Raw genomic sequence first — 18,742 nt, forward strand, 5'->3', positions numbered from 1 at the left:
AATAAATAATTAGTAATTTCTGAACATTGACTCTCAGTCTTTATTCACCTTTTTCTCATGTTTTCTCAATAGAATTAATAAAAGTATAGAATATAATAGCATATTTCTAATAGGGGCACATTGTAACGCAGTGTGACAACATGCCCCGCCTGCACAACTGGGATTTAAACCCGGCTAGTGTCTTCTGCTAGTTAGCGAAGCATTAAAGAACTATCTCAACTGTTAAATAACATATTGGAGATTAAAATAATATCAGATTTGTCTAATTTTAAATAAACACAAAAAATAGAGATGGAGAAATTTGCTTTTGCTATGGTTTAATAAATGTCTATGGATATCTTCCAAAAAAAAAAATTTTTTTGGCGGCAACTAGTAAACACACCAAGTTTCGTCATGCTAGCATGTGTGGACGTATTTAAAACAAGTGTGTTACAACTAGCCCCGCGCTCCCCTGATCAGCAACTTGAAACAACTCGAAGGTGAGTAGATGGTGGCAGAATTTTCATTTTTGGGTGAAGTCCCTTTAAGAGTTTGAAGTGTTTTAGACAGGTGTCAGTTTTCAGTTGATGCTGATGCTGCAGATTTGCGCGGGAGGGGCGATGCCGTGACGTCACGGGGGAGAGCCGAGCCTCAGCCGAGGAGAGATGAGAGAACAGGGGAAGACCGGAGGAGCGCGATAAAAGCAGAGAAATGACTGCGCCAGAAAGGACGAAAGAGGAAGAAACGTTAAACAGCAGCGTCAACATGATTCGCCGTTCCGTCTGCTGTTTGCAAACCACCAGTAATGCATGAAGAGCATCCCGGATAAAGGTAATATTTCCATGTGCACGCCTCTCACAAAGAACAAACGAGTGGAGGAGTCGATTTTATAATCTTTACCTTGAGATCAAATGATTGGGGTGATTAATAGTGCACCGCTCCTTTGTCATCATCCTATTAAACATTTCTATTAATCGAAGATCACGTGCTCTTTGTAGTCACGCCTGGTGCGTTTCTCAGAAGGCTGCCGTTATGCGTTTTGCTTCCTCAGCTATGAGGAGACCACATGTGCACTGCGCATCTTCACACTCTGGATCTGCGCATTGGTTTGCAGTGCGTCGTGTGCACGAGGGAAGTGTCATATCTATATCACTGACCACCTTGAAGCAATGGCGCTTCATTCATCTCAATATTGATGCACGAACCCCCTGTTGTGATGCTTTCCGCCATGGCTTTATGTAATTGTGCTGTTTATCTTGTCCTACCTCAATGTCACCATGACCTAAGAGCGCTCTGTGCATTTGAGATTGCTTTTCCATGTCTTTTGAAATTTGCATCAACGCTTCTATTTTTCCCCCTTGCAGTGTGAGCAGAATGTCATCTCCTGGAATGGGCACCTCGAGCGACCCCCTGTTGTCCAGTCCTGTGGGGGGGAAGTTCGGGACTGCCCAGGATGGCTCATGGAGACCCACTCTGTCCAAGACGTCCAGCTTCCCAGCGTCCACCACACGGCACCTCAGTCACAGAGCCAATAACTTCCAGAGGCACCCGAAGCGCCGGAAACTGATCCGACCGTCTCCTCCTCCGCCGCCGAACACCCCGTGTCCCCTGGAACAGCTCGACCTCAGCGAACTGCCTCCGAGACGCACTTTCCCCGAGCTTCTCTTCAACGGATCCATCTTGTTTGGTATCGAGTTCAGCTACGCAATGGAAACGGCGTATGTTACTCCTGTGTTACTTCAGATGGGGCTGCCGGACCAGTTCTACAGTCTTGTGTGGTTCATCAGTCCAATCTTAGGTAAGCAGATATTAAAGCCCCCCTGAAATCATCAAAATGTAAGTTTTTTTAGCTTTTAGTATGAATATGTTAGCCTTAAAGGAGAACTCCAGTCAATTTTAACATTGAGCTCATTTTTTTGTAAATTTGGAGTGCTGTCAATACAGAGAACAACGACAAAAATCGGTGTTGCCTACACCGTGTTATCCTCTTTTTAAAATTTGCACCCTGTTGACTTCAATGGGGCAAGTTTTAAACCTGCTTTTAGTCTCTTAACATCCTTGATGTGTCATTACAAGTGCACAGCTAATGTGAGTGATTCCTTCAGAGTGAACACGAGTGGATCTGACTGTAGTAGATGTGAAAGATATGTATAAAATTGATGTTATTTCAGCCAGCGCACATACCTGTATTTTCTTCCTGTTTTCGGTCGAAGTCCATAGTAATCGATTGTCGAGTTCACACGCATAGGTTTAGTTACCTATGATCACGCGTGTGAACTCGACAATCGATTACTATGGACTTCGACCGAAAACAGGAAGAAAATGTTTGTCGTTGTTCTCTGTATTGACAGCACTCCAAATTTACAAAAAAATGAGCTCAATGGTAAAATTGACCGGAGTTCTCCTTTAATGTTATGAATAAGCTGGTTTGTTCCAAAACAATGACAAAATTCACATTTAGGAGATATAAGCATTCAAAACTTACAGTCTCACTCTTCCACTAAAATTGATCACGGATTTTTCGGACTTCAGCTTCTGTCCAATCAAATGCTCTCTAGAATCTAAAGCTCCGCCCCCTTTGCTGTAAATACCACCTGGCCAAAGTGACCGTTCGGTTTGCTCAAACGCTTGAGTTTTATTACGTTTTCCAACTGTACGTTGGTTAATAGTTAAATGGAATTTATTCAAACCTCTACTATTGAATCCAATGTATCATCAGCGCTCGGATTCGCTTCCATAGTGCTGTCAAGTACGACTCGCAGTCTGTGAGGTAAACGAAACGCTATTGGCTATTTGAAAAGGGGGAGGAGCCATTCAATGGGTGTTTCTCAAAACCAAGAATGCAAAGAACGGACTTGTGTTCTTGGGGAGAACGCTCTTGCTAGTTGTTCTTGGAAGAATGAACTCAGAACGTGACGAGCACACAGAACGCTGCTGACAGTTTGAGATGATGTGTTCTTGCTGGCATTGCACAGACGCCGTCTGCCGTACCCAAACATAACGAGAATTATTGACGATAACAGCCAGGCTTTATCGCCCAAGCCTACCCTCAGCTCAAGGGATTACTCTACAACTGGAGATTCTCACTTCTGAAAACGTTTGAGCGCATTTTCGATTCGCCATAAATTTTCGTAAAAATGCCAATATTTGAAATCTACACAGTTGATTTCTCGCATCATATGTTCTCAGAAGTGAATTTAGTGATGAAATAGCGTGCGAAATTGTAGAAAAATGACTTGCTGTATTGACCTCTCGTTCCTCGAATGCCGAAATGAATGCTGGGTTATTTCTGCCGTCAAGTTCACACAAGTTACCAACCTATGCAAAATGGGCGTGTCAAGAACACTTATGGGATTTTTAACCGTTCTTGCCAAAATGCAAACTTGTGTATTGGGACGGTACTTGGGCAGCGACTGATGACGTTTCACAAGAACACAAGTACAGACAAGAACGCATATTGAGAAACGGCCAATATGTCCCACCTTAGCTTCCTATTTCAGGGTAAATTACGTCAACGCATCGTACAAAGCTGTGCGTTTCAAGGCACTTCAGTGAGCCTTTAAAGGATTAATTCAAACAAATGATTCTGCTGCGGAATATAAAAGGAGACATTTTTGAATGTCCTCGCAGACTTTCGAATGTAAAGCTTAAAAAATAAGGCAAATGATAAATGTTCCTGTAGATTAAATAGTGGATCATAGTGCGAACAACACCAGGTGTCACCAAATTTATAAATTAGTCACTGATTAAAAAAAGCATCTGCTAAATGCATAAATGTACATAAAAGTAGTATATTAAATTCAAATATTCATATTCAAAGGCCTCTGAAGCCATGTGATATCTTTGTATAAAAAAAAACAGACAGAAATTGAAGTCCAGTTGCATAAACAGCCACTGTGTTTAAAACTAGTCGAGGGGTAATCAGTCTCGGATCCAATCTACTTTTATTTATGTGCAATCTTAAATAAAAAATTAAACGACTAACTTCTAATTTTAAATCTATTCTTATGCAAGCGGTCTCAGATCATTGAGGTTCTTTCAAATACTGGATCAGTCGGATTTGTGAATGAATCCTTCATAGAGAATATTCTACTACTTCGTTCACAAATCAGACTCAGAAATCTATACTTTTCTCCTGAACGTACACAAGCTAGAGCAGATGCCAAGTTTTTGGGTCTGTTCCTCGCACAAAGCACTTATATGCCTTTAGAAGAACGCATGGATTACTTTGTAAAAGCATTCACTTTCATTATATTTGATATCCTGAAAAGGAAAATATATATATAACATGCAACATAGGCCTATTTTTTTAGCCATTTCTATTGCAGATTCAGCCACCATTTAGAATTATCTATATATTATTATAGTATTTATTAAGAGTTTAAATTGTCTTTTATTTTTATATGTGTAGTTTTTTCTTATGTGCTTTTGTCATTTTTATTATTTTATCACATTTTATCATATTTTATTATTATTTTTATTATAATTATATTAGCTTTCATTTATTTTTATTTTAGTTTTTTTTTTAGTTTATTTAAAAAATAATTTCAGCTTCAGTAAATATTTATTTCAGTTAGTATGCCAAGGCATATTTTTATTTTTATTTTTACTATATCATAGTATTTTTTCCCAAAAAAATTAAGTTTAAGTTTTTCTTTTAATATTTATATTGCAATATATATATATATATTTATATATATATATATATATATATATAATATTTATTTCAGTTAGTATGCCAAGGCATATTTTTATTTTTATTTTTACTATATCATAGTATTTTTTCCCAAAAAAATTAAGTTTAAGTTTTTCTTTTAATATTTATATTGCAATATATATATATATATATATAATATTTATTTCAGTTAGTATGCCAAGGCATATTTTTATTTTTATTTTTACTATATAATAGTATTTTTTCCCAAAAAAAATAAGTTTAAGTTTTTCTTTTAATATTTATATTGCAATATATATATATATATATATATATATATATATATATATATATATATATATATATATATATATATATATATATATTTAACATGCAACATATTTTTTATTAAAAATGTTGCCACTTCTATGTTGCAATTGCAGCCAACATTTAGTATTATTGCTCTATTACTATAGTATTTATTAATATTTTTATTTAATTTTAATTTTATATTTTCAGGTTTTTATTTTAATTAAATGTTCCTAATTTTATTATGAGCTTTTGTCTTTTTTTTTTTAATTGCATTTAGCTTTAATTAAAATCTTTGTCATTTTAATACTTCAACTTTTTATTAGCTATTTTTATTTCAGCTTCAGTAAATAATAATTTCAGTTAGTTTGCCAAGGCAACATTTCTTTTACATTTTTCATATATTTATATTGCAACATAAATATTTAACATATACATTTTTATGACTGAGGTGCCCTTGAGCAAGACACCTAACCTCCAGCACTTATTAACTGGCCTGTTATATAATGTATAGCTATACCAGTTTTTTTTATTGTCTTTTATGATTGTCAGGATTCCTACTGCAACCAATTCTTGGAGCATGGAGTGACCGATGTACGTCTCGCTTTGGCCGCAGGAGACCTTTTATTTTTGCCCTGGCGATAGGTAAGCAGTACTGAATTTAGCTACTGCAAACTTCACTAATTGCTCAAATCAAGCATCTATTTCTCTCTTTTTACAGTTTTTCGGTTCTTATTTAGAGAAGTTGGTCATAATGTTGTTCTGTGGTTGTGTTTGCAGGGGCTCTGCTGGGTCTAACACTGGTGCTGAATGGACGGGACATTGGCTCAGCGCTGGCGGACACAGCCCTGGATCACAAGTGGGGCATCGTGCTGACGGTGTGCGGTGTGGTTCTGATGGACTTCAGCGCGGACTCAGCTGACAACCCCAGTCATGCGTACATGATGGATGTGTGTAGCCCAGAGGACCAAGACCGAGGCCTAAATATACATGCTCTTCTGGCAGGTTAGAGGAAAACTTTGAGATTAATTATGGCGAATTATTCATTTAAAGCATTTTTTTTTCTCTTTTTCTCAAACCAATATAATGTCATATTTATATACTACTATAGTATTTATTAATATTTTGAATTGGCATTTATTTTTACATTTACATTTTTATTTGATATTTTAGTTTAATTGTATTATGTGCTTTTATCATTTTTAACAAAGTTGTATATGCCCTGTGGCCTTTTTTTATTATTATTTATTTTGGCTAATTTGACTGTTTTCATTTACCTGTAAAAGTATAGTTCTCCCAGGTTCATTTAACACATTGTCCCATAATTTAAATAATTTCCTTGAAAATCTGTACTATTTATATATTAATATAGTTTTTATTAATTTTGTGAATTAGCTTTTATGTTCAGTTTAATTGTAGTTTTATTTTTAGTAACTTTGATATGTGTTTTTGTAATTTTATTTGTTTTTTTAAATACTTCTATTTAGCTTTAATTTATTTTTATACCAATTTTATTTTTTTAGTAATTTTAGTACTTCAACCATAACTTATTTATTACTTCAGTTAGTTAATTTTTATTATGTTTTCAGTTACTTATAAAAATATAGTTCTCTCAGACCCAATTTTAATTGACCATATTTAAATCAATTCCTTGAAAATAAGTGTTATTTTAGTATCATTTACACTATACTATAATATTTAATATCGTGAATTTCCTTTTTTTATATTTTTAATTTTAGTTTAAGTCGTCATTTTGTTATGTGCTTTTGTCATTTTTATAAGTTTTATTTAGTGTAGTTTATTTAACACTTATTTCAGTCTAGCATTTATAACATTTATTTTTCATCTAACATTTATATATTTTTTGGTTACACTTTATTTTAAGGTGTCATTGTTACAGTGTAATTATATGTTTAAGTACTGAGTAATAATAATTAACTACATGTACTTACTATAGGGTTAGGGTAGGATTATGATTATGATTTGGTTGAGGGTTAGTTGCATGTAATTGTGCATAATTTACTGTTATTACTATGATAAGTACATGTAACAATAAGGAAACTATAAAATAAAGCGGTACCTTTTATTTTATTTTAGCTTTATTTACATTACACAAAATGATATGCACAGTTTAACAATAACAGCACTGAATCACATTACTATTGCATCTATCATTTCACTTCTATTCTTTCATTTACCTCAGGCCTTGGAGGCGGCTTTGGTTACATTGTGGGTGGCATTAACTGGGACAAGACTGAGTTCGGAAGGTCAATCGGTGGCCAGCTCCGGGTCATATACCTGTTCACCAGCATCACCCTCGCCGCCACCACGGCCATGACCCTCACGAGTATTCCTGAGCGAACTCTCCCCAAATCCCAGCCTCAAACCAGAAGCGGCCAAAACCTGAAGAGCCCCAACCTCCCTCTTCCGCCCTCCCCCCCGCCTCCTCCTGGAGCTGCCGTCGAGCAGGACGAAGAGGACGAAGAAGAAGCCCTATATAACAGCCAGTTCTCCAATTACCGCTACCAGGATCCACTGGGTCGCTCCAACAGCGCCAACGCACGTCTCTACGCAGGCCTCACCAGCCCCATCTCCCCTCTCAGTCCTCTGACCCCCAAATACGGCAGCTTCATCAGTCGGGACAACTCGCTCACGGGCATCAATGAGTTCGCGTCCTCCTTAGGCACCTCCTACATAGACCGAGTATTGATCGAATGCTACACGGGACAGCAGACTCCTCAGCCATTAGAGCCACCGGGAGAAACGCCCCCTCCTCAAGGGCAGAGTGAGACACCGGGTGCAAATGAGGTTTCACAGCAAAACACACACTCACAGCCTAACGGAGAGTTGCAGGCGAGTGAAGCGTTGCAAGCGAATGAGCAAAATCAAGCCATTGAACCCGCGGAGCCTAATGAGGCGTCGGGGTCGCAGAGAGGCAGTTCCTCAGGGATACTGAAGCGTCCTCAGAGTCTGGCCTTAATAGAGGACCCGATCGTGACTCAAAGCGGTGGCTTGGACAACGGTCGTAGACGCACGGTCACTTTCAGTCAACAGGTCAGTGGTTTGACTATGCCTATTGCATGTATGCAACTTGGCATTGAACTTCAGCATCTTTATCGTTTCCCAAGGTGGCGAATATACTGCTGAATGGCATGCGCTATGACAGTGACCTCAGTGGCAGCCATGAGGGAGCGGACTCTGAGATGTCAATCCTGCTGCTCTGTACCGCCATCTGCAGGATGCCTCCATGTTTACGAAGCCTGTGCACCAACCATTTCCTGGGTACTATAGGTTTTCAATCTCATTAGTCAAGTCAAGTCAAGTCATCTTCATTTATATAGCGCTTTTAACCATGTAGATTGTTTCAAAGCGGGTTTACAGTAACAAACGGATAATTTAAGGTAACAGAGATTGTTTTGGCTTTATAGCGGTTCTTGAATAAAGATATTTTCCAGCTAAAGTTAGTTTTGATTGATTCACTTCCGTCGCATGGATCATTAGTTATTAATTAGATCATTAGTTAGATTATTAGTTATTGTATATTAGCCATATGCAAAATTAGATCATTAATTAGATCATTAGTTATTGTATATTAGCCATATATAAAATGTCTGAGGCTCATATTTTATATGGATTTTTTTTATATATATATATAATTAGCACTGACATTAAGATTTTGATAACAGACTAAAGTGTTAGCACAGACAGCTGATTAAATATTGGAATTTTTTGCACTGATTTAGGAGTGAAATCTGCTGAATTTATCTTTGTAATTGTAAATTAAAAACTATTAAAATAATTTTTGATGTACAATAAAAGTTAATTGAATGAAATAAAGCTGAAATGAAATTTAAATATATGATGATAAACCTTGCAATTAAAAAAAATTGCAGTATTTCCTTTTAATTGAAATAAAGCTGAAGTAAAATTTAAATATATGATGAAAAACCTTGCAATTAGATTTAAAAAAATGTTTTGCAATATTTCCTTGGCCACTAACGGGAAAAAAACAAGTTTAAGTTAAAGTACTAAAACTACTAAACCTAAAACTGAAATAAAAATGAATTAAAGTTAAATAGAAATATTTAAACAAAAAACGAATAAATAAAAAGACTAATAATAAATTAATTAATTTAAATAAATGTAAATATAAAGTATATATTTTTATTTAATATATATTTATTTAAAAAATATACAAAATTATCAATAAATACTATTAGAGTGAATAAATAATGCTAAAATAACACTGATTTTAGGGAATAGATTTAAATATGTTAAGATGTATTAAATGGATCTGGGAGTGCTATACATTGATAGATAATCATTTTAAAAACACAAAGGCCCCAGGATGTGTACAACTTTGTGAATGATAAGCGTGAGTGGTTATGTGCAACTATTTCATCTTCCATCATCAACTTGGACTGAAACATGATCCTCAGGTTGGCTGTCGTTTGAGGGGATGCTGCTCTTCTACACCGACTTCATGGGGGAGGTTGTGTTTGGCGGAGACCCAAAGGCGCACCACGATTCGGAGGAGTACAAGCGCTACAACTCTGGCGTCACCATGGGCTGCTGGGGGATGTGCATCTATGCATTCAGTGCTGCTTTTTATTCAGGTTGGTGAAAGTGAGAGTGATTCTGTACAACTTGACCATGCACAAAGACTAGTGTGTATTAGCATCCCTCTCTTTTTTCCTGTTTTCCTCTCGCAGCCATTCTGGAGAAGCTGGAGGAGCGCTTCTCATTACGTTCGCTGTATTTCTTTGCCTATCTGGCCTTTGGTTTGGGCACAGGACTGGCCACTCTCTCCACAAACCTGTACGTGCTGCTGTCTCTCTGCGTCACCTACGGAGTGCTCTTCTCTTCTCTCTGTACGCTGCCTTACTCTCTGCTCTGTGAATATTACCAGAGCCCACAGGTGAGAGGAGGTTCATCTGCGACAGAAACACACTTTAAAGGGATAGTGATTTTGATGCTATCATAGAAGTGCCCCATACACTCCCATTCAAAAGGCATTTTGACCTAAAACGAAAATACGGTCAATCTTAAAAGTGGAGTTTCCATTCTAATTATGCTTTTAAAGGGATAGTTCACTTTGAAATAAAATTTTGGTATGTTTTAGCTTACCTCTAGGGCATCCAAGATGTAGGTGTCTTTGTTTCCGCAGTAGTTTCAAATTTGATATTTTTAGGTCAAACCGTTCTTGTCTGTCAGTCATTTCATGCAGGTCGATGGTCACTGTCTCAAAGAGCAAGCACAAAGTCCAAATTAAAACAATTCCCCATCGTCCAAATTAAACAATTCCCCATCGTAAGTACACACTGATGGCCTAAGACACGAAACGACCGGTTTGTGTGAGAAAACGTACAGTATTTATATTGTTGTTATCTCTTGAACACAACACACGGCCAAATGATGTGACGGCGCGAGCGGGTATAGATGTATAAATAGATGTCGCCTTTGCTACTGCAGTTCATTGGAACGAAACCGTAGCCAAGCGACATCTAGTGTATATATCTATACCCGCCCGCGCCGTCAGATCATTTGGACGTGTGCTGTTTTCAAGAGATAACAACGATATAAATACTGTTCATTTTCTCACACAAACCGCTCGTTTCATGTCTTAGGCCATCAATGTGTACTTACGATTGGGAATTGTTTAATTTGGACGATGGGGAATTGTTTTAATTTGGACTCTGTGCTTGTGTTTTGAGACAGTGACCATCGACCTGCATTAAATGACTGACAGACAAGAACGGTTTGACCTAAAAATATCAAAATTGAAACTACTGCGGAAACAAAGACACCTACATCTTGGATGCCCTTGAGGTAAGCTAAAACATATCAAAAATTAATTTCAAAGTGAACTATCCCTTTAAACGAAAGTTTGACTCGGGTAGATTAACAAAAAGAGCCTAGGTTGCATTTTGGCGAGAGTTACCCTTTAAAATAAAGTGTAACCAAAAGTTGAAGAACCAGTCTTGAAGAAAAACCAGTCATCATGAGACAAAACAATGGTAGTGACAAATTTTAAGATATAACAGTGCAAGTTGCCTTCAGTTAAAAAAGCTCAAACATGCATTTAAGTCTGGGACTAGACTTAAGCCTCGTCTGTGAAACCAAAATTGTGTAAATGGGAATGCATTTGCAGCTGAAGTCTATGGTGCACGGTATCAGTATAAAATTGAAATTTTTTAATTATTTTTATCATATGAGACTAGTGACAAAATTGCTGTCTGTGCAAAATTATATACGTAGAATCTTCCTTTCACAACTAAAGTGAACATGTAACTTTTAGACAATATGCACAAGGATACCAAATAGTGATATAATAGGGAAAATAGGGATATAACTCAACTATTTGCAATAATATTTTGGCAACATATGAAATTAAGAATGTTATGCATCTTTACAGCTCAAACAGCACACATAAGGAATACCGTAAGTGCCTTATCAGAATAAACATTAAAATACACACGATTTCAAAAGTGAAGCATTATTTGTGTTAGCGTGAGACTAGTGACCAAATTGCTTACTAACCTTGTTTGTGCAAAACGATATAGAATCGTTACATTTATAGTGGACATGTAACAAGGATTCTAAATACTAGAGATATAACATAACTATTTGTAATAATATGTTTGCAACACATAAAACGAAGATTTGATACAACTGTACAGCTCATGGGAGAGTAATTGTAAGTGCTTTAACACACATTTCTGCTTTTAAACCCTCTTTAATCTTTCTCCCCATAGACTCCATTGTAAGTACAATACAGAACATGTTTTTTTCTTCGTTTTCACTAATCGAGGGACCCAAAGTTAAAGTTTGAGGTTTGAGGGGAGTGGTTAAGCGTTTTCAACCCAACTTACGTCAAGTAACTTTTCAGATTTTGATTAAAGATTACCATGACAAACATGTTATTAACTTGCACGGATTCATTGTGCACTGCAAGACTAGCAATATGCGCTAACAAAGTAAATAGGGTCAATTTTGATTTCATGACGACTTTAATGTCGGTTGTGATTGAGTTTAACTTGTATTAAACTAAAGTTCCAGTACTAAATGTTTTCATCTGTGTGACTTCAGTTGTGATCGATCTCACGTGTTGTTCTCGCAGTTCTGCGGCTCATCCGAGGACGGGACCAGGCGAGGTATGGGGGTGGACATCTCCCTGCTCAGCTGCCAGTACTTCCTGGCTCAAATCCTGGTTTCCGTGGCGATGGGCCCTCTGACGTCACTGGTGGGCGGGGCCCAGGGCGTGATGTACTTTTCGAGTCTGATGTCATTTGTGGGGTGCCTGTACTCCTCACTGTGTGTGGTGTACCATCTGCCAGCACCCGAGGGTGAGCCTCCCCAGAGTGAGACCCAGCCACTATTGGTGCACATTTAGATCCGCTCTCTCACACCGGGTCCAAAATTAACACTCCATCAGCACCACACGAGTTACCAGCTTTCTTGATTTGCAACATAACGTAAATCATGATGTAAGAACGCTCTTTGATATCCAAGAATCAAAGCAAAGAAATTCCAGCAGCTCCTCTAAATAAAAGATCAAGGGCTGTTGTGCATCTGCAAACTACTTTTATGTTTATAGGAAGCCAAAGGGTTTTTTTAATGACAAATCTACAAATATCACCAAAACAAACAGAATCATGTTGTTTTTGTAACAATTTTCATATATGACACAAATATGTAAGGGATAATCTTTTTTTTTTTTTCAAGTACAAAAAATATACATACATTAGGGTCCTTCAGTCTGAGACCACATTTAAGTTTTTTTTTTTTTTTTTTACACATAAAAATAAAGAATAAGTATTATTGAATATTTCAAATTTCTAGGTGTAAATAAATTAGGTAATTAGGTAATTTTATCACAGTAAATTATGCCATTTTCAAATTATTCTGAAAAACATCGTATGGAAGCCCATTACCGCCACATAAGAAAATAAAGTCATGCTCTGGTAAATCATAGTTATGAGATAAAAAAATTAAATGATGACATAAAAAGTCAAAATTATGACACAAAACAGTCGAAACTATGTGATGAAAAGTCAAAATGATGACTTAAAAAGTCTAAATTATGGCATACCGAATCAAAATTGACTTAAAATGTCATAAGATTAAAAAAATTACAAAATTGCCAGTCGAAATTATAACATTATGATTAAAAGTTGAAATTATGATTTTAAGTCGAAATTGTGACAAAAAGTAAAAATTATGACAAAAAAAAAATGATGACTTAGAAAATCTAAATTACACGCCACAATTTTGACTTTTTAAGTCATAATTTCGATTTAGTATGTCAAAATTTCTATCTCATTATTATGATTTACCAAAGCATGATTTTTTTTCTTCTTATGTGGCGTAAATGGGCTTCCATAAAATAATCTAAAGTGCTGCTGTCATCCAAATAAACCAAACTAAAGTTTACTGAGATAAATATTTCAAGTAAATACTCAAATTTAGCTAATTGTTTTAAACTAGAAAGAAATGTAAAAATAATGCAGACTTTTGGACCCACTGTTGTATAAACTGTGCAGAAGTGGTCAACAGCCATTGGCAAACATGGTAAAAAGTTAATTTTGGACCCCGTCGACACCAACGAACAGCTCAGACTCTGCGCTTGCTCACTTTACGCCTCACGAACGCAGCGCTGGAGATGTGAGAGAGGGAAAAAGAGCGATTTAGACTATGCATCTCACTCAGATCTCTTAACGCAAGCATGCTGCGACGGTGACTGCATGACGGCGAGCTTGAGTAGTGTGTGTATGAGAGAAAGTGTGTTTGTGAACATGATGCCTGACTTCTTTCATCTGGCTTGTACATATATCAAATGTTTTTTTTTTTACTGTCGATTCCTCATAAAGGAGGAAGCCAAAAATGTTTATAGCTTGTTTTTGGTCAGCTAATTGTTAAAGCTCATTGCTTTTAATAAAAGTAAACCCCTCTCACATGTCCAAAGCAAATGTATCCTGTCCACGTGAACTTTGAAGATGTTCGGTTTGTTTGCATGTAAAGCCTTACTGTAGGCCTCTGTTTCAAACTGTAAAACAGAGAATGTGTGTGTCTATTGGTTTGCATATACTGTTTTTAAAGTGATTAGGCTTGAATACTAGCTAGCTACCTACTACACGCATCCTTACACAGTAGCAATATTCCTTTCGCATGTTTGCCATACTGTAACATGGCTCGTAGCTTGACACTGGTGGACGCTCCAATGACATATGTATAAGAAAAACATAAATGACGTATTTATGGTTCCCCCTACTGAGCCATGTCATGGAACGCACGCTCTCATGCCTGCTTTCCTGTGGTCTGGCGTGATCGTTGTAATGACCGTCGTTCTTGTCATTATCAGGCAGAGCGGACGTTGAGGCCGAGGCGTGAGTGATCGGAAACAGGCCCTGTGTGGAAGAACAAGACAAATGTATTGTTTGGTGACGACAACAAATCCGGACTCTCCACCAGAGCGCTCAGAGATGTGCGCCTGTATTGCCAAGCATCTTTTAATGTTTTGTCTGTTTTGCTTTGCAATACACGCGACACTTCATACTTTTAAAATAAAAACCTCATGTTCACCAGGTAGCAAGCAAATCAAGACCTGAACGAGATGACATTTTTTTGCCTAATCTACACAAGCATGTACAGATATGGTATCTTCCTTTAACGAAATGATGTAAATAAGTGGCACTGTACAGGTAAATGCTCTGAGAATTAAACTGTCACAGGACTGCAGATGTCGTTCTGATTGACTGCTGTAGTTTCTAGTATAACATGTTTAAGGATTTAACCAGCAGGGGGCGCCGTAGGATCAAACCAGCTCAAACCAATGAAAATCCTAGTAACTAGTCTTCAATGTGAGGAGCTACTTTTAGATTTAACCAAGAGTACATTCAGCAGCAAAGAGTCAATCCTCTTTCAAATACTTGATGTACAGGTCATGAAATTAGAATATCATTAAAAAGTTGATTTCAAGAATTCAACTTGAAACTAATGAGACTCATTACATGCAAAGTGAGATATTTCAAGCCTTTATTTGTTATAATTTTGATGATTATGGCTTATACAGCTAATGAAACCCACGAAATCCTTCATTTTCCAGCAGGATTTGCACCTGCCCACACTGCCAACAAACAAAACATGGTTCAATGACCATAATTACTGTGTGATTTCATGTAATATTCTAATTTTCTGGGATTTTGATTTAGTGGGTTTTATAAGCTGTAAGCCATAATCATCAAAATTATAACAAAGGCTTGAAATTAATGAGTCTATATATTAGTTTCACCTGTAAAGTTGAATTCTCGAAGAAAATCAACTTTTTGATGATATTTTAATTTTATGACCAGCACTTGTGTGTTCAATCTCGTTATAAGCGGCTCGCGAAATGTTTTGCAACCCAACGCAACGCCAAAAAAGACCCAAGAGGCACTCGTTTTTTTAAAAAGACAAGACTGTTTGTTTTTTTATTTATAATCCTGAACCAAACTATACAAAGCAGTGGTCAAAAAAAAAAGCAACCAAAACACAGTAATAAAAAAAGGTTTTGCTTGAAGGACTGAAAGAACACCAGTACCAGCATACAGTTCTGTTATAGATTGTTTTCATTCTGCACTTCCCATATAAAACACAATGGAAAAAAAACAAAAAACCCCAAAACTGTACATAAGGATAGAAAGATATAATCCTTTTAAATGCATATGGAACAAAAGACCTTCAAGATTTAAAAAGGGGTTAATTAACATGTTAGACGCCGTTCGGAAAAGTGGGGGGCGGACGGGCGATGCGTTGACTGAGGGAACCCTCTCGTTCATATGAGCCATCTGTTATGTTAACTGATCTGCTAAAGCGAGGGATTAACTTCTAGCAGCACAACCAGGTTAAACATTGTCTATTAGCCCCTGCTTAAAACTCATCTTTGGTCTTTAGTGGATCAGAAAAATGTCACCCATGAAAATGACAAGAACCTCATGCTTTCAGTTGCTTGCGTGTACATCCGCTGGTCAAATAACAGAGTAGAATGTGTGCTTGTTAAACGTGTGCTAAAACAAACTGTCCATCGCTTATTTTAATACAGGTTTTTCTAATGTTGGTCCTACGCCAATAAATAAGGTCTTACAAAAGAGGGGACAGGGTCATGATGATGTTATGGGCCTCAGTGCAATAAAAAAAAAAAAAAAAAAAAGATCTTGTAGCGGCAAAGGAATGTCTGTGAAATATACAAAAAAGCACAAACTCTACTAGGTCGAACTGACCATACAGACAGAGCTACTGAAGGGCAGCGAGAACTTTAAGCTTTGACTTCAGCCTCTGTGGAGCCGCCGTTCTCCTCTGTCTTCTGTTTCTTTGTTTCCACTGCCTCCTGAAAAAGCAGAAAAGCAATGATTAGACGTGCTGGAGACATGAGGGTTTGTGATCATGTGTGGATTGAAACGCAAACCCACCTCCTCTTCTGCTGGACGTTTCACGGGATGTTCGTCTGCCTCTTTCTCAGCACCGTTCTCTTTCTCCTCCTCCTCCTCTGCCTCTCCTGCTGTTGACAACCAAAAAGTGTGTCATTAAGTCATTCATCAGTTTTTGCACTAGTAAATTCAGTAATGATGAAAAAAAAAAAAAGGTCAAACTCACCCTCCTCATCATCCCCACCCTCTTCGTCCTCATGGGTTTCCTCTTCTTTATGTGAAGCACCATTAGTAGTCTAAAGAGAGAAAACACCGTGAGTGAAACCGATACCAAGTTATGTCACCAGATGACTTGGGGATTTATGAACAAAGTCAACGATTAAGTATCATTACGGAAGGTCAGTTAAGTAAATAACCAGCCTCAAAGCTGCTTTCTCATAAGATGCATGTGTGTCAGCTCTCGAACCCTAAACAAAGAGCAGTGTGATGAACGAGGGGGAGGGGGCCCTTCAACACCTGCGCGGCGAACGGGTACTAGGGGACAAAAGCCACAAGGCCTGCTGGGAAATACTCAACGCTTACTGTTCCATTTCCATTGGCAGGTGCGTCTTCGCTGCCGTTTTCCTTCGCAGCCTCTGCCGCCTCTTCAACCACCTCTTTTTTTTCTTTCAGGTCCTGAAATAAAGCAGAAGTTTATCGGTTAATAAATAAACCCCCACAGACTACATAAACAATGCAGCGTGTGCTTATTTCACATTGATAGCATACGCGTTTCTCATGGTAGTAAAGGGGAAAGTTTGTTTTCCGCGAGTTACTTCCCCACCCACACACACAGATGAGGCACAGACCACACACACCAGCTGGCTGACTGCCTGTTAAAATACATTAAATGGCAAACCAACACCAGGGTCATGAAAACCACCTCAGGTTTTTGGTTTTAAATACACTTTTAGAAAACTATGCCATCATTTTATATGATTTGCCTTTAATTTAACACATATACCACATTGTCATAACGGAAACTCTACGTGAACTACAGAAAGTGGGGATTTTTTTTTTGAAACATTGTGTGTTCTTTCTCTGAAAACGACATCACAATGGGTCTATTATATGAAGACAATCAGTTTAAGTTCATGCCTTCGTGAATTAAATCTATTGTTTGGACACACATGTCGAGGTCACTTGAGGTTATTTCGCGCTGTCTTGCCCCATTGCCCCCTTTATTTCCCGGTAACTGTCGTGCACGCGCATGCGCGCACACGCGCCGAGCTAGAAACAAAAGGAGGCAGAGCGCGCGCCAAGACAACGTGCTCAAGAGACTGGGGGCGGGAGGCGCGAGCGTTTTACAGCACGCGGCGGCGATATTCCCGCCTATTCGCGCGGCAGAGATCAAGAGCCTTGACTTTACACACACACACACCAACATTTCAAAGAAAGAAAAAAAAATCTAGCAGATGGTTCACAAATTCACCCCCACACCCCCGAAACCCCACACTTAACGTTAATTGGATATGATTACATATGGGAATATATGTCGAAATTTTCCCTCATAGAGGTTTGCCTTATTTTGTACGACTTATCCTTGAATTAAACGTTCGTAGTGGTTCTTCTTTTAACCGTTAATTTAAACACGACTCCGCGCGAAACACGAATAAACGGAAAATATGATGCTAGCGTTCGAATTAAACTAATTTAACATTTTCTCATTGAGAACAACATTAAACCCTCGAGGTTTCGTGTCGTTTTCTCTGTTTTAATTTCCATACAAACCCACTTTTTTACAAATACATCGATGTTTAAGGTAACTTACCTTTGCGGTGACCTCGGTGGTGGTGGTCGTGTCAACAGCGGTATCAGCCATGGTGGTTTATAGAGATGTTTTAAAGAAAATGTCCGAAAAAAGCGTTAGAAGTGGTGGGATGAGGTAGGAGACGGTCAGACGTGAGGAGGAAGAGTGAATCAAAACTGCCAGAACCTGAGAACTGAAAGGCGCGTCGAGCGCAGCGGCAACATCACTGACATCTGATTGGACAGAGGCGCAGCTACGTAAATCCTTTCTTGGATTTGATTGGAGAAGGCATTGTCAATTGTTTCATAAAGTCCCGCCCCTTCGTTCGTACTACTTGTAATGCGGCCGTCTTGTCTTATTGGTGGAATATTTAATTTTACCCTTTACCCGGTCTTTTAAAAATACTGTTTAAGTGTCGAAATGGACTTTTTTATTATTGATATAATGTATCAAACAATAAACAGATAGAAAAGACAGAACATATAGAACCTCTACAGGAATGAAATTATATTAAATCACCTTGTAAAGGTTGGTTCACAAATAAAATAAGAGAGAGAGAGAGAGAGAGAGAGAGAGAGAGAGAGAGAGAGAGAGAGAGAGAGAGAG

General features: G+C 37.6%; 2 protein-coding genes across 3 annotated transcripts; one reads left to right on the plus strand and one right to left on the minus strand.

Annotated features, from left to right (window-relative positions):
* Positions 1–1,353: 1,353 nt before the first annotated feature.
* slc45a1 (solute carrier family 45 member 1) lies at positions 1,354–14,336 on the plus strand (the record flags this gene model as incomplete). Its single annotated transcript, XM_081357055.1, has 9 exons — positions 1,354–1,777; positions 5,495–5,587; positions 5,723–5,947; positions 7,146–7,996; positions 8,071–8,224; positions 9,382–9,558; positions 9,655–9,860; positions 12,063–12,323; positions 14,304–14,336. The coding sequence occupies 9 exons, from the start codon at positions 1,354–1,356 to the stop codon at positions 14,334–14,336; spliced, it is 2,424 nt and encodes an 807-aa protein (XP_081213181.1).
* Positions 14,337–15,380: 1,044 nt separating this feature from the next.
* On the minus strand, positions 15,381–18,387 carry LOC308685573 (uncharacterized protein). Of its 2 annotated transcripts, none has more exons than XM_081357442.1 (5): positions 18,158–18,387; positions 16,930–17,022; positions 16,574–16,643; positions 16,390–16,478; positions 15,381–16,307 (listed from the first exon to the last, which is right to left on the minus strand). In XM_081357442.1, exons 1-5 carry the CDS (start codon positions 18,206–18,208, stop codon positions 16,236–16,238), a joined length of 375 nt encoding a protein of 124 aa, XP_081213568.1. In that variant the 5' UTR covers positions 18,209–18,387; the 3' UTR covers positions 15,381–16,235. The 2 variants fall into 2 exon arrangements, with proteins under 2 accessions (XP_081213568.1, XP_081213569.1); XM_081357443.1 differs by having other exon boundaries at positions 16,390–16,475; positions 18,158–18,371.
* Between the last annotated feature and the right edge of the window lie 355 nt (positions 18,388–18,742).

Source organism: Scardinius erythrophthalmus (genome assembly GCF_964197995.2).
Source record: "Scardinius erythrophthalmus genome assembly, chromosome: 25".
In the NCBI taxonomy this organism is placed as follows: domain Eukaryota; kingdom Metazoa; phylum Chordata; class Actinopteri; order Cypriniformes; family Leuciscidae; genus Scardinius; species Scardinius erythrophthalmus.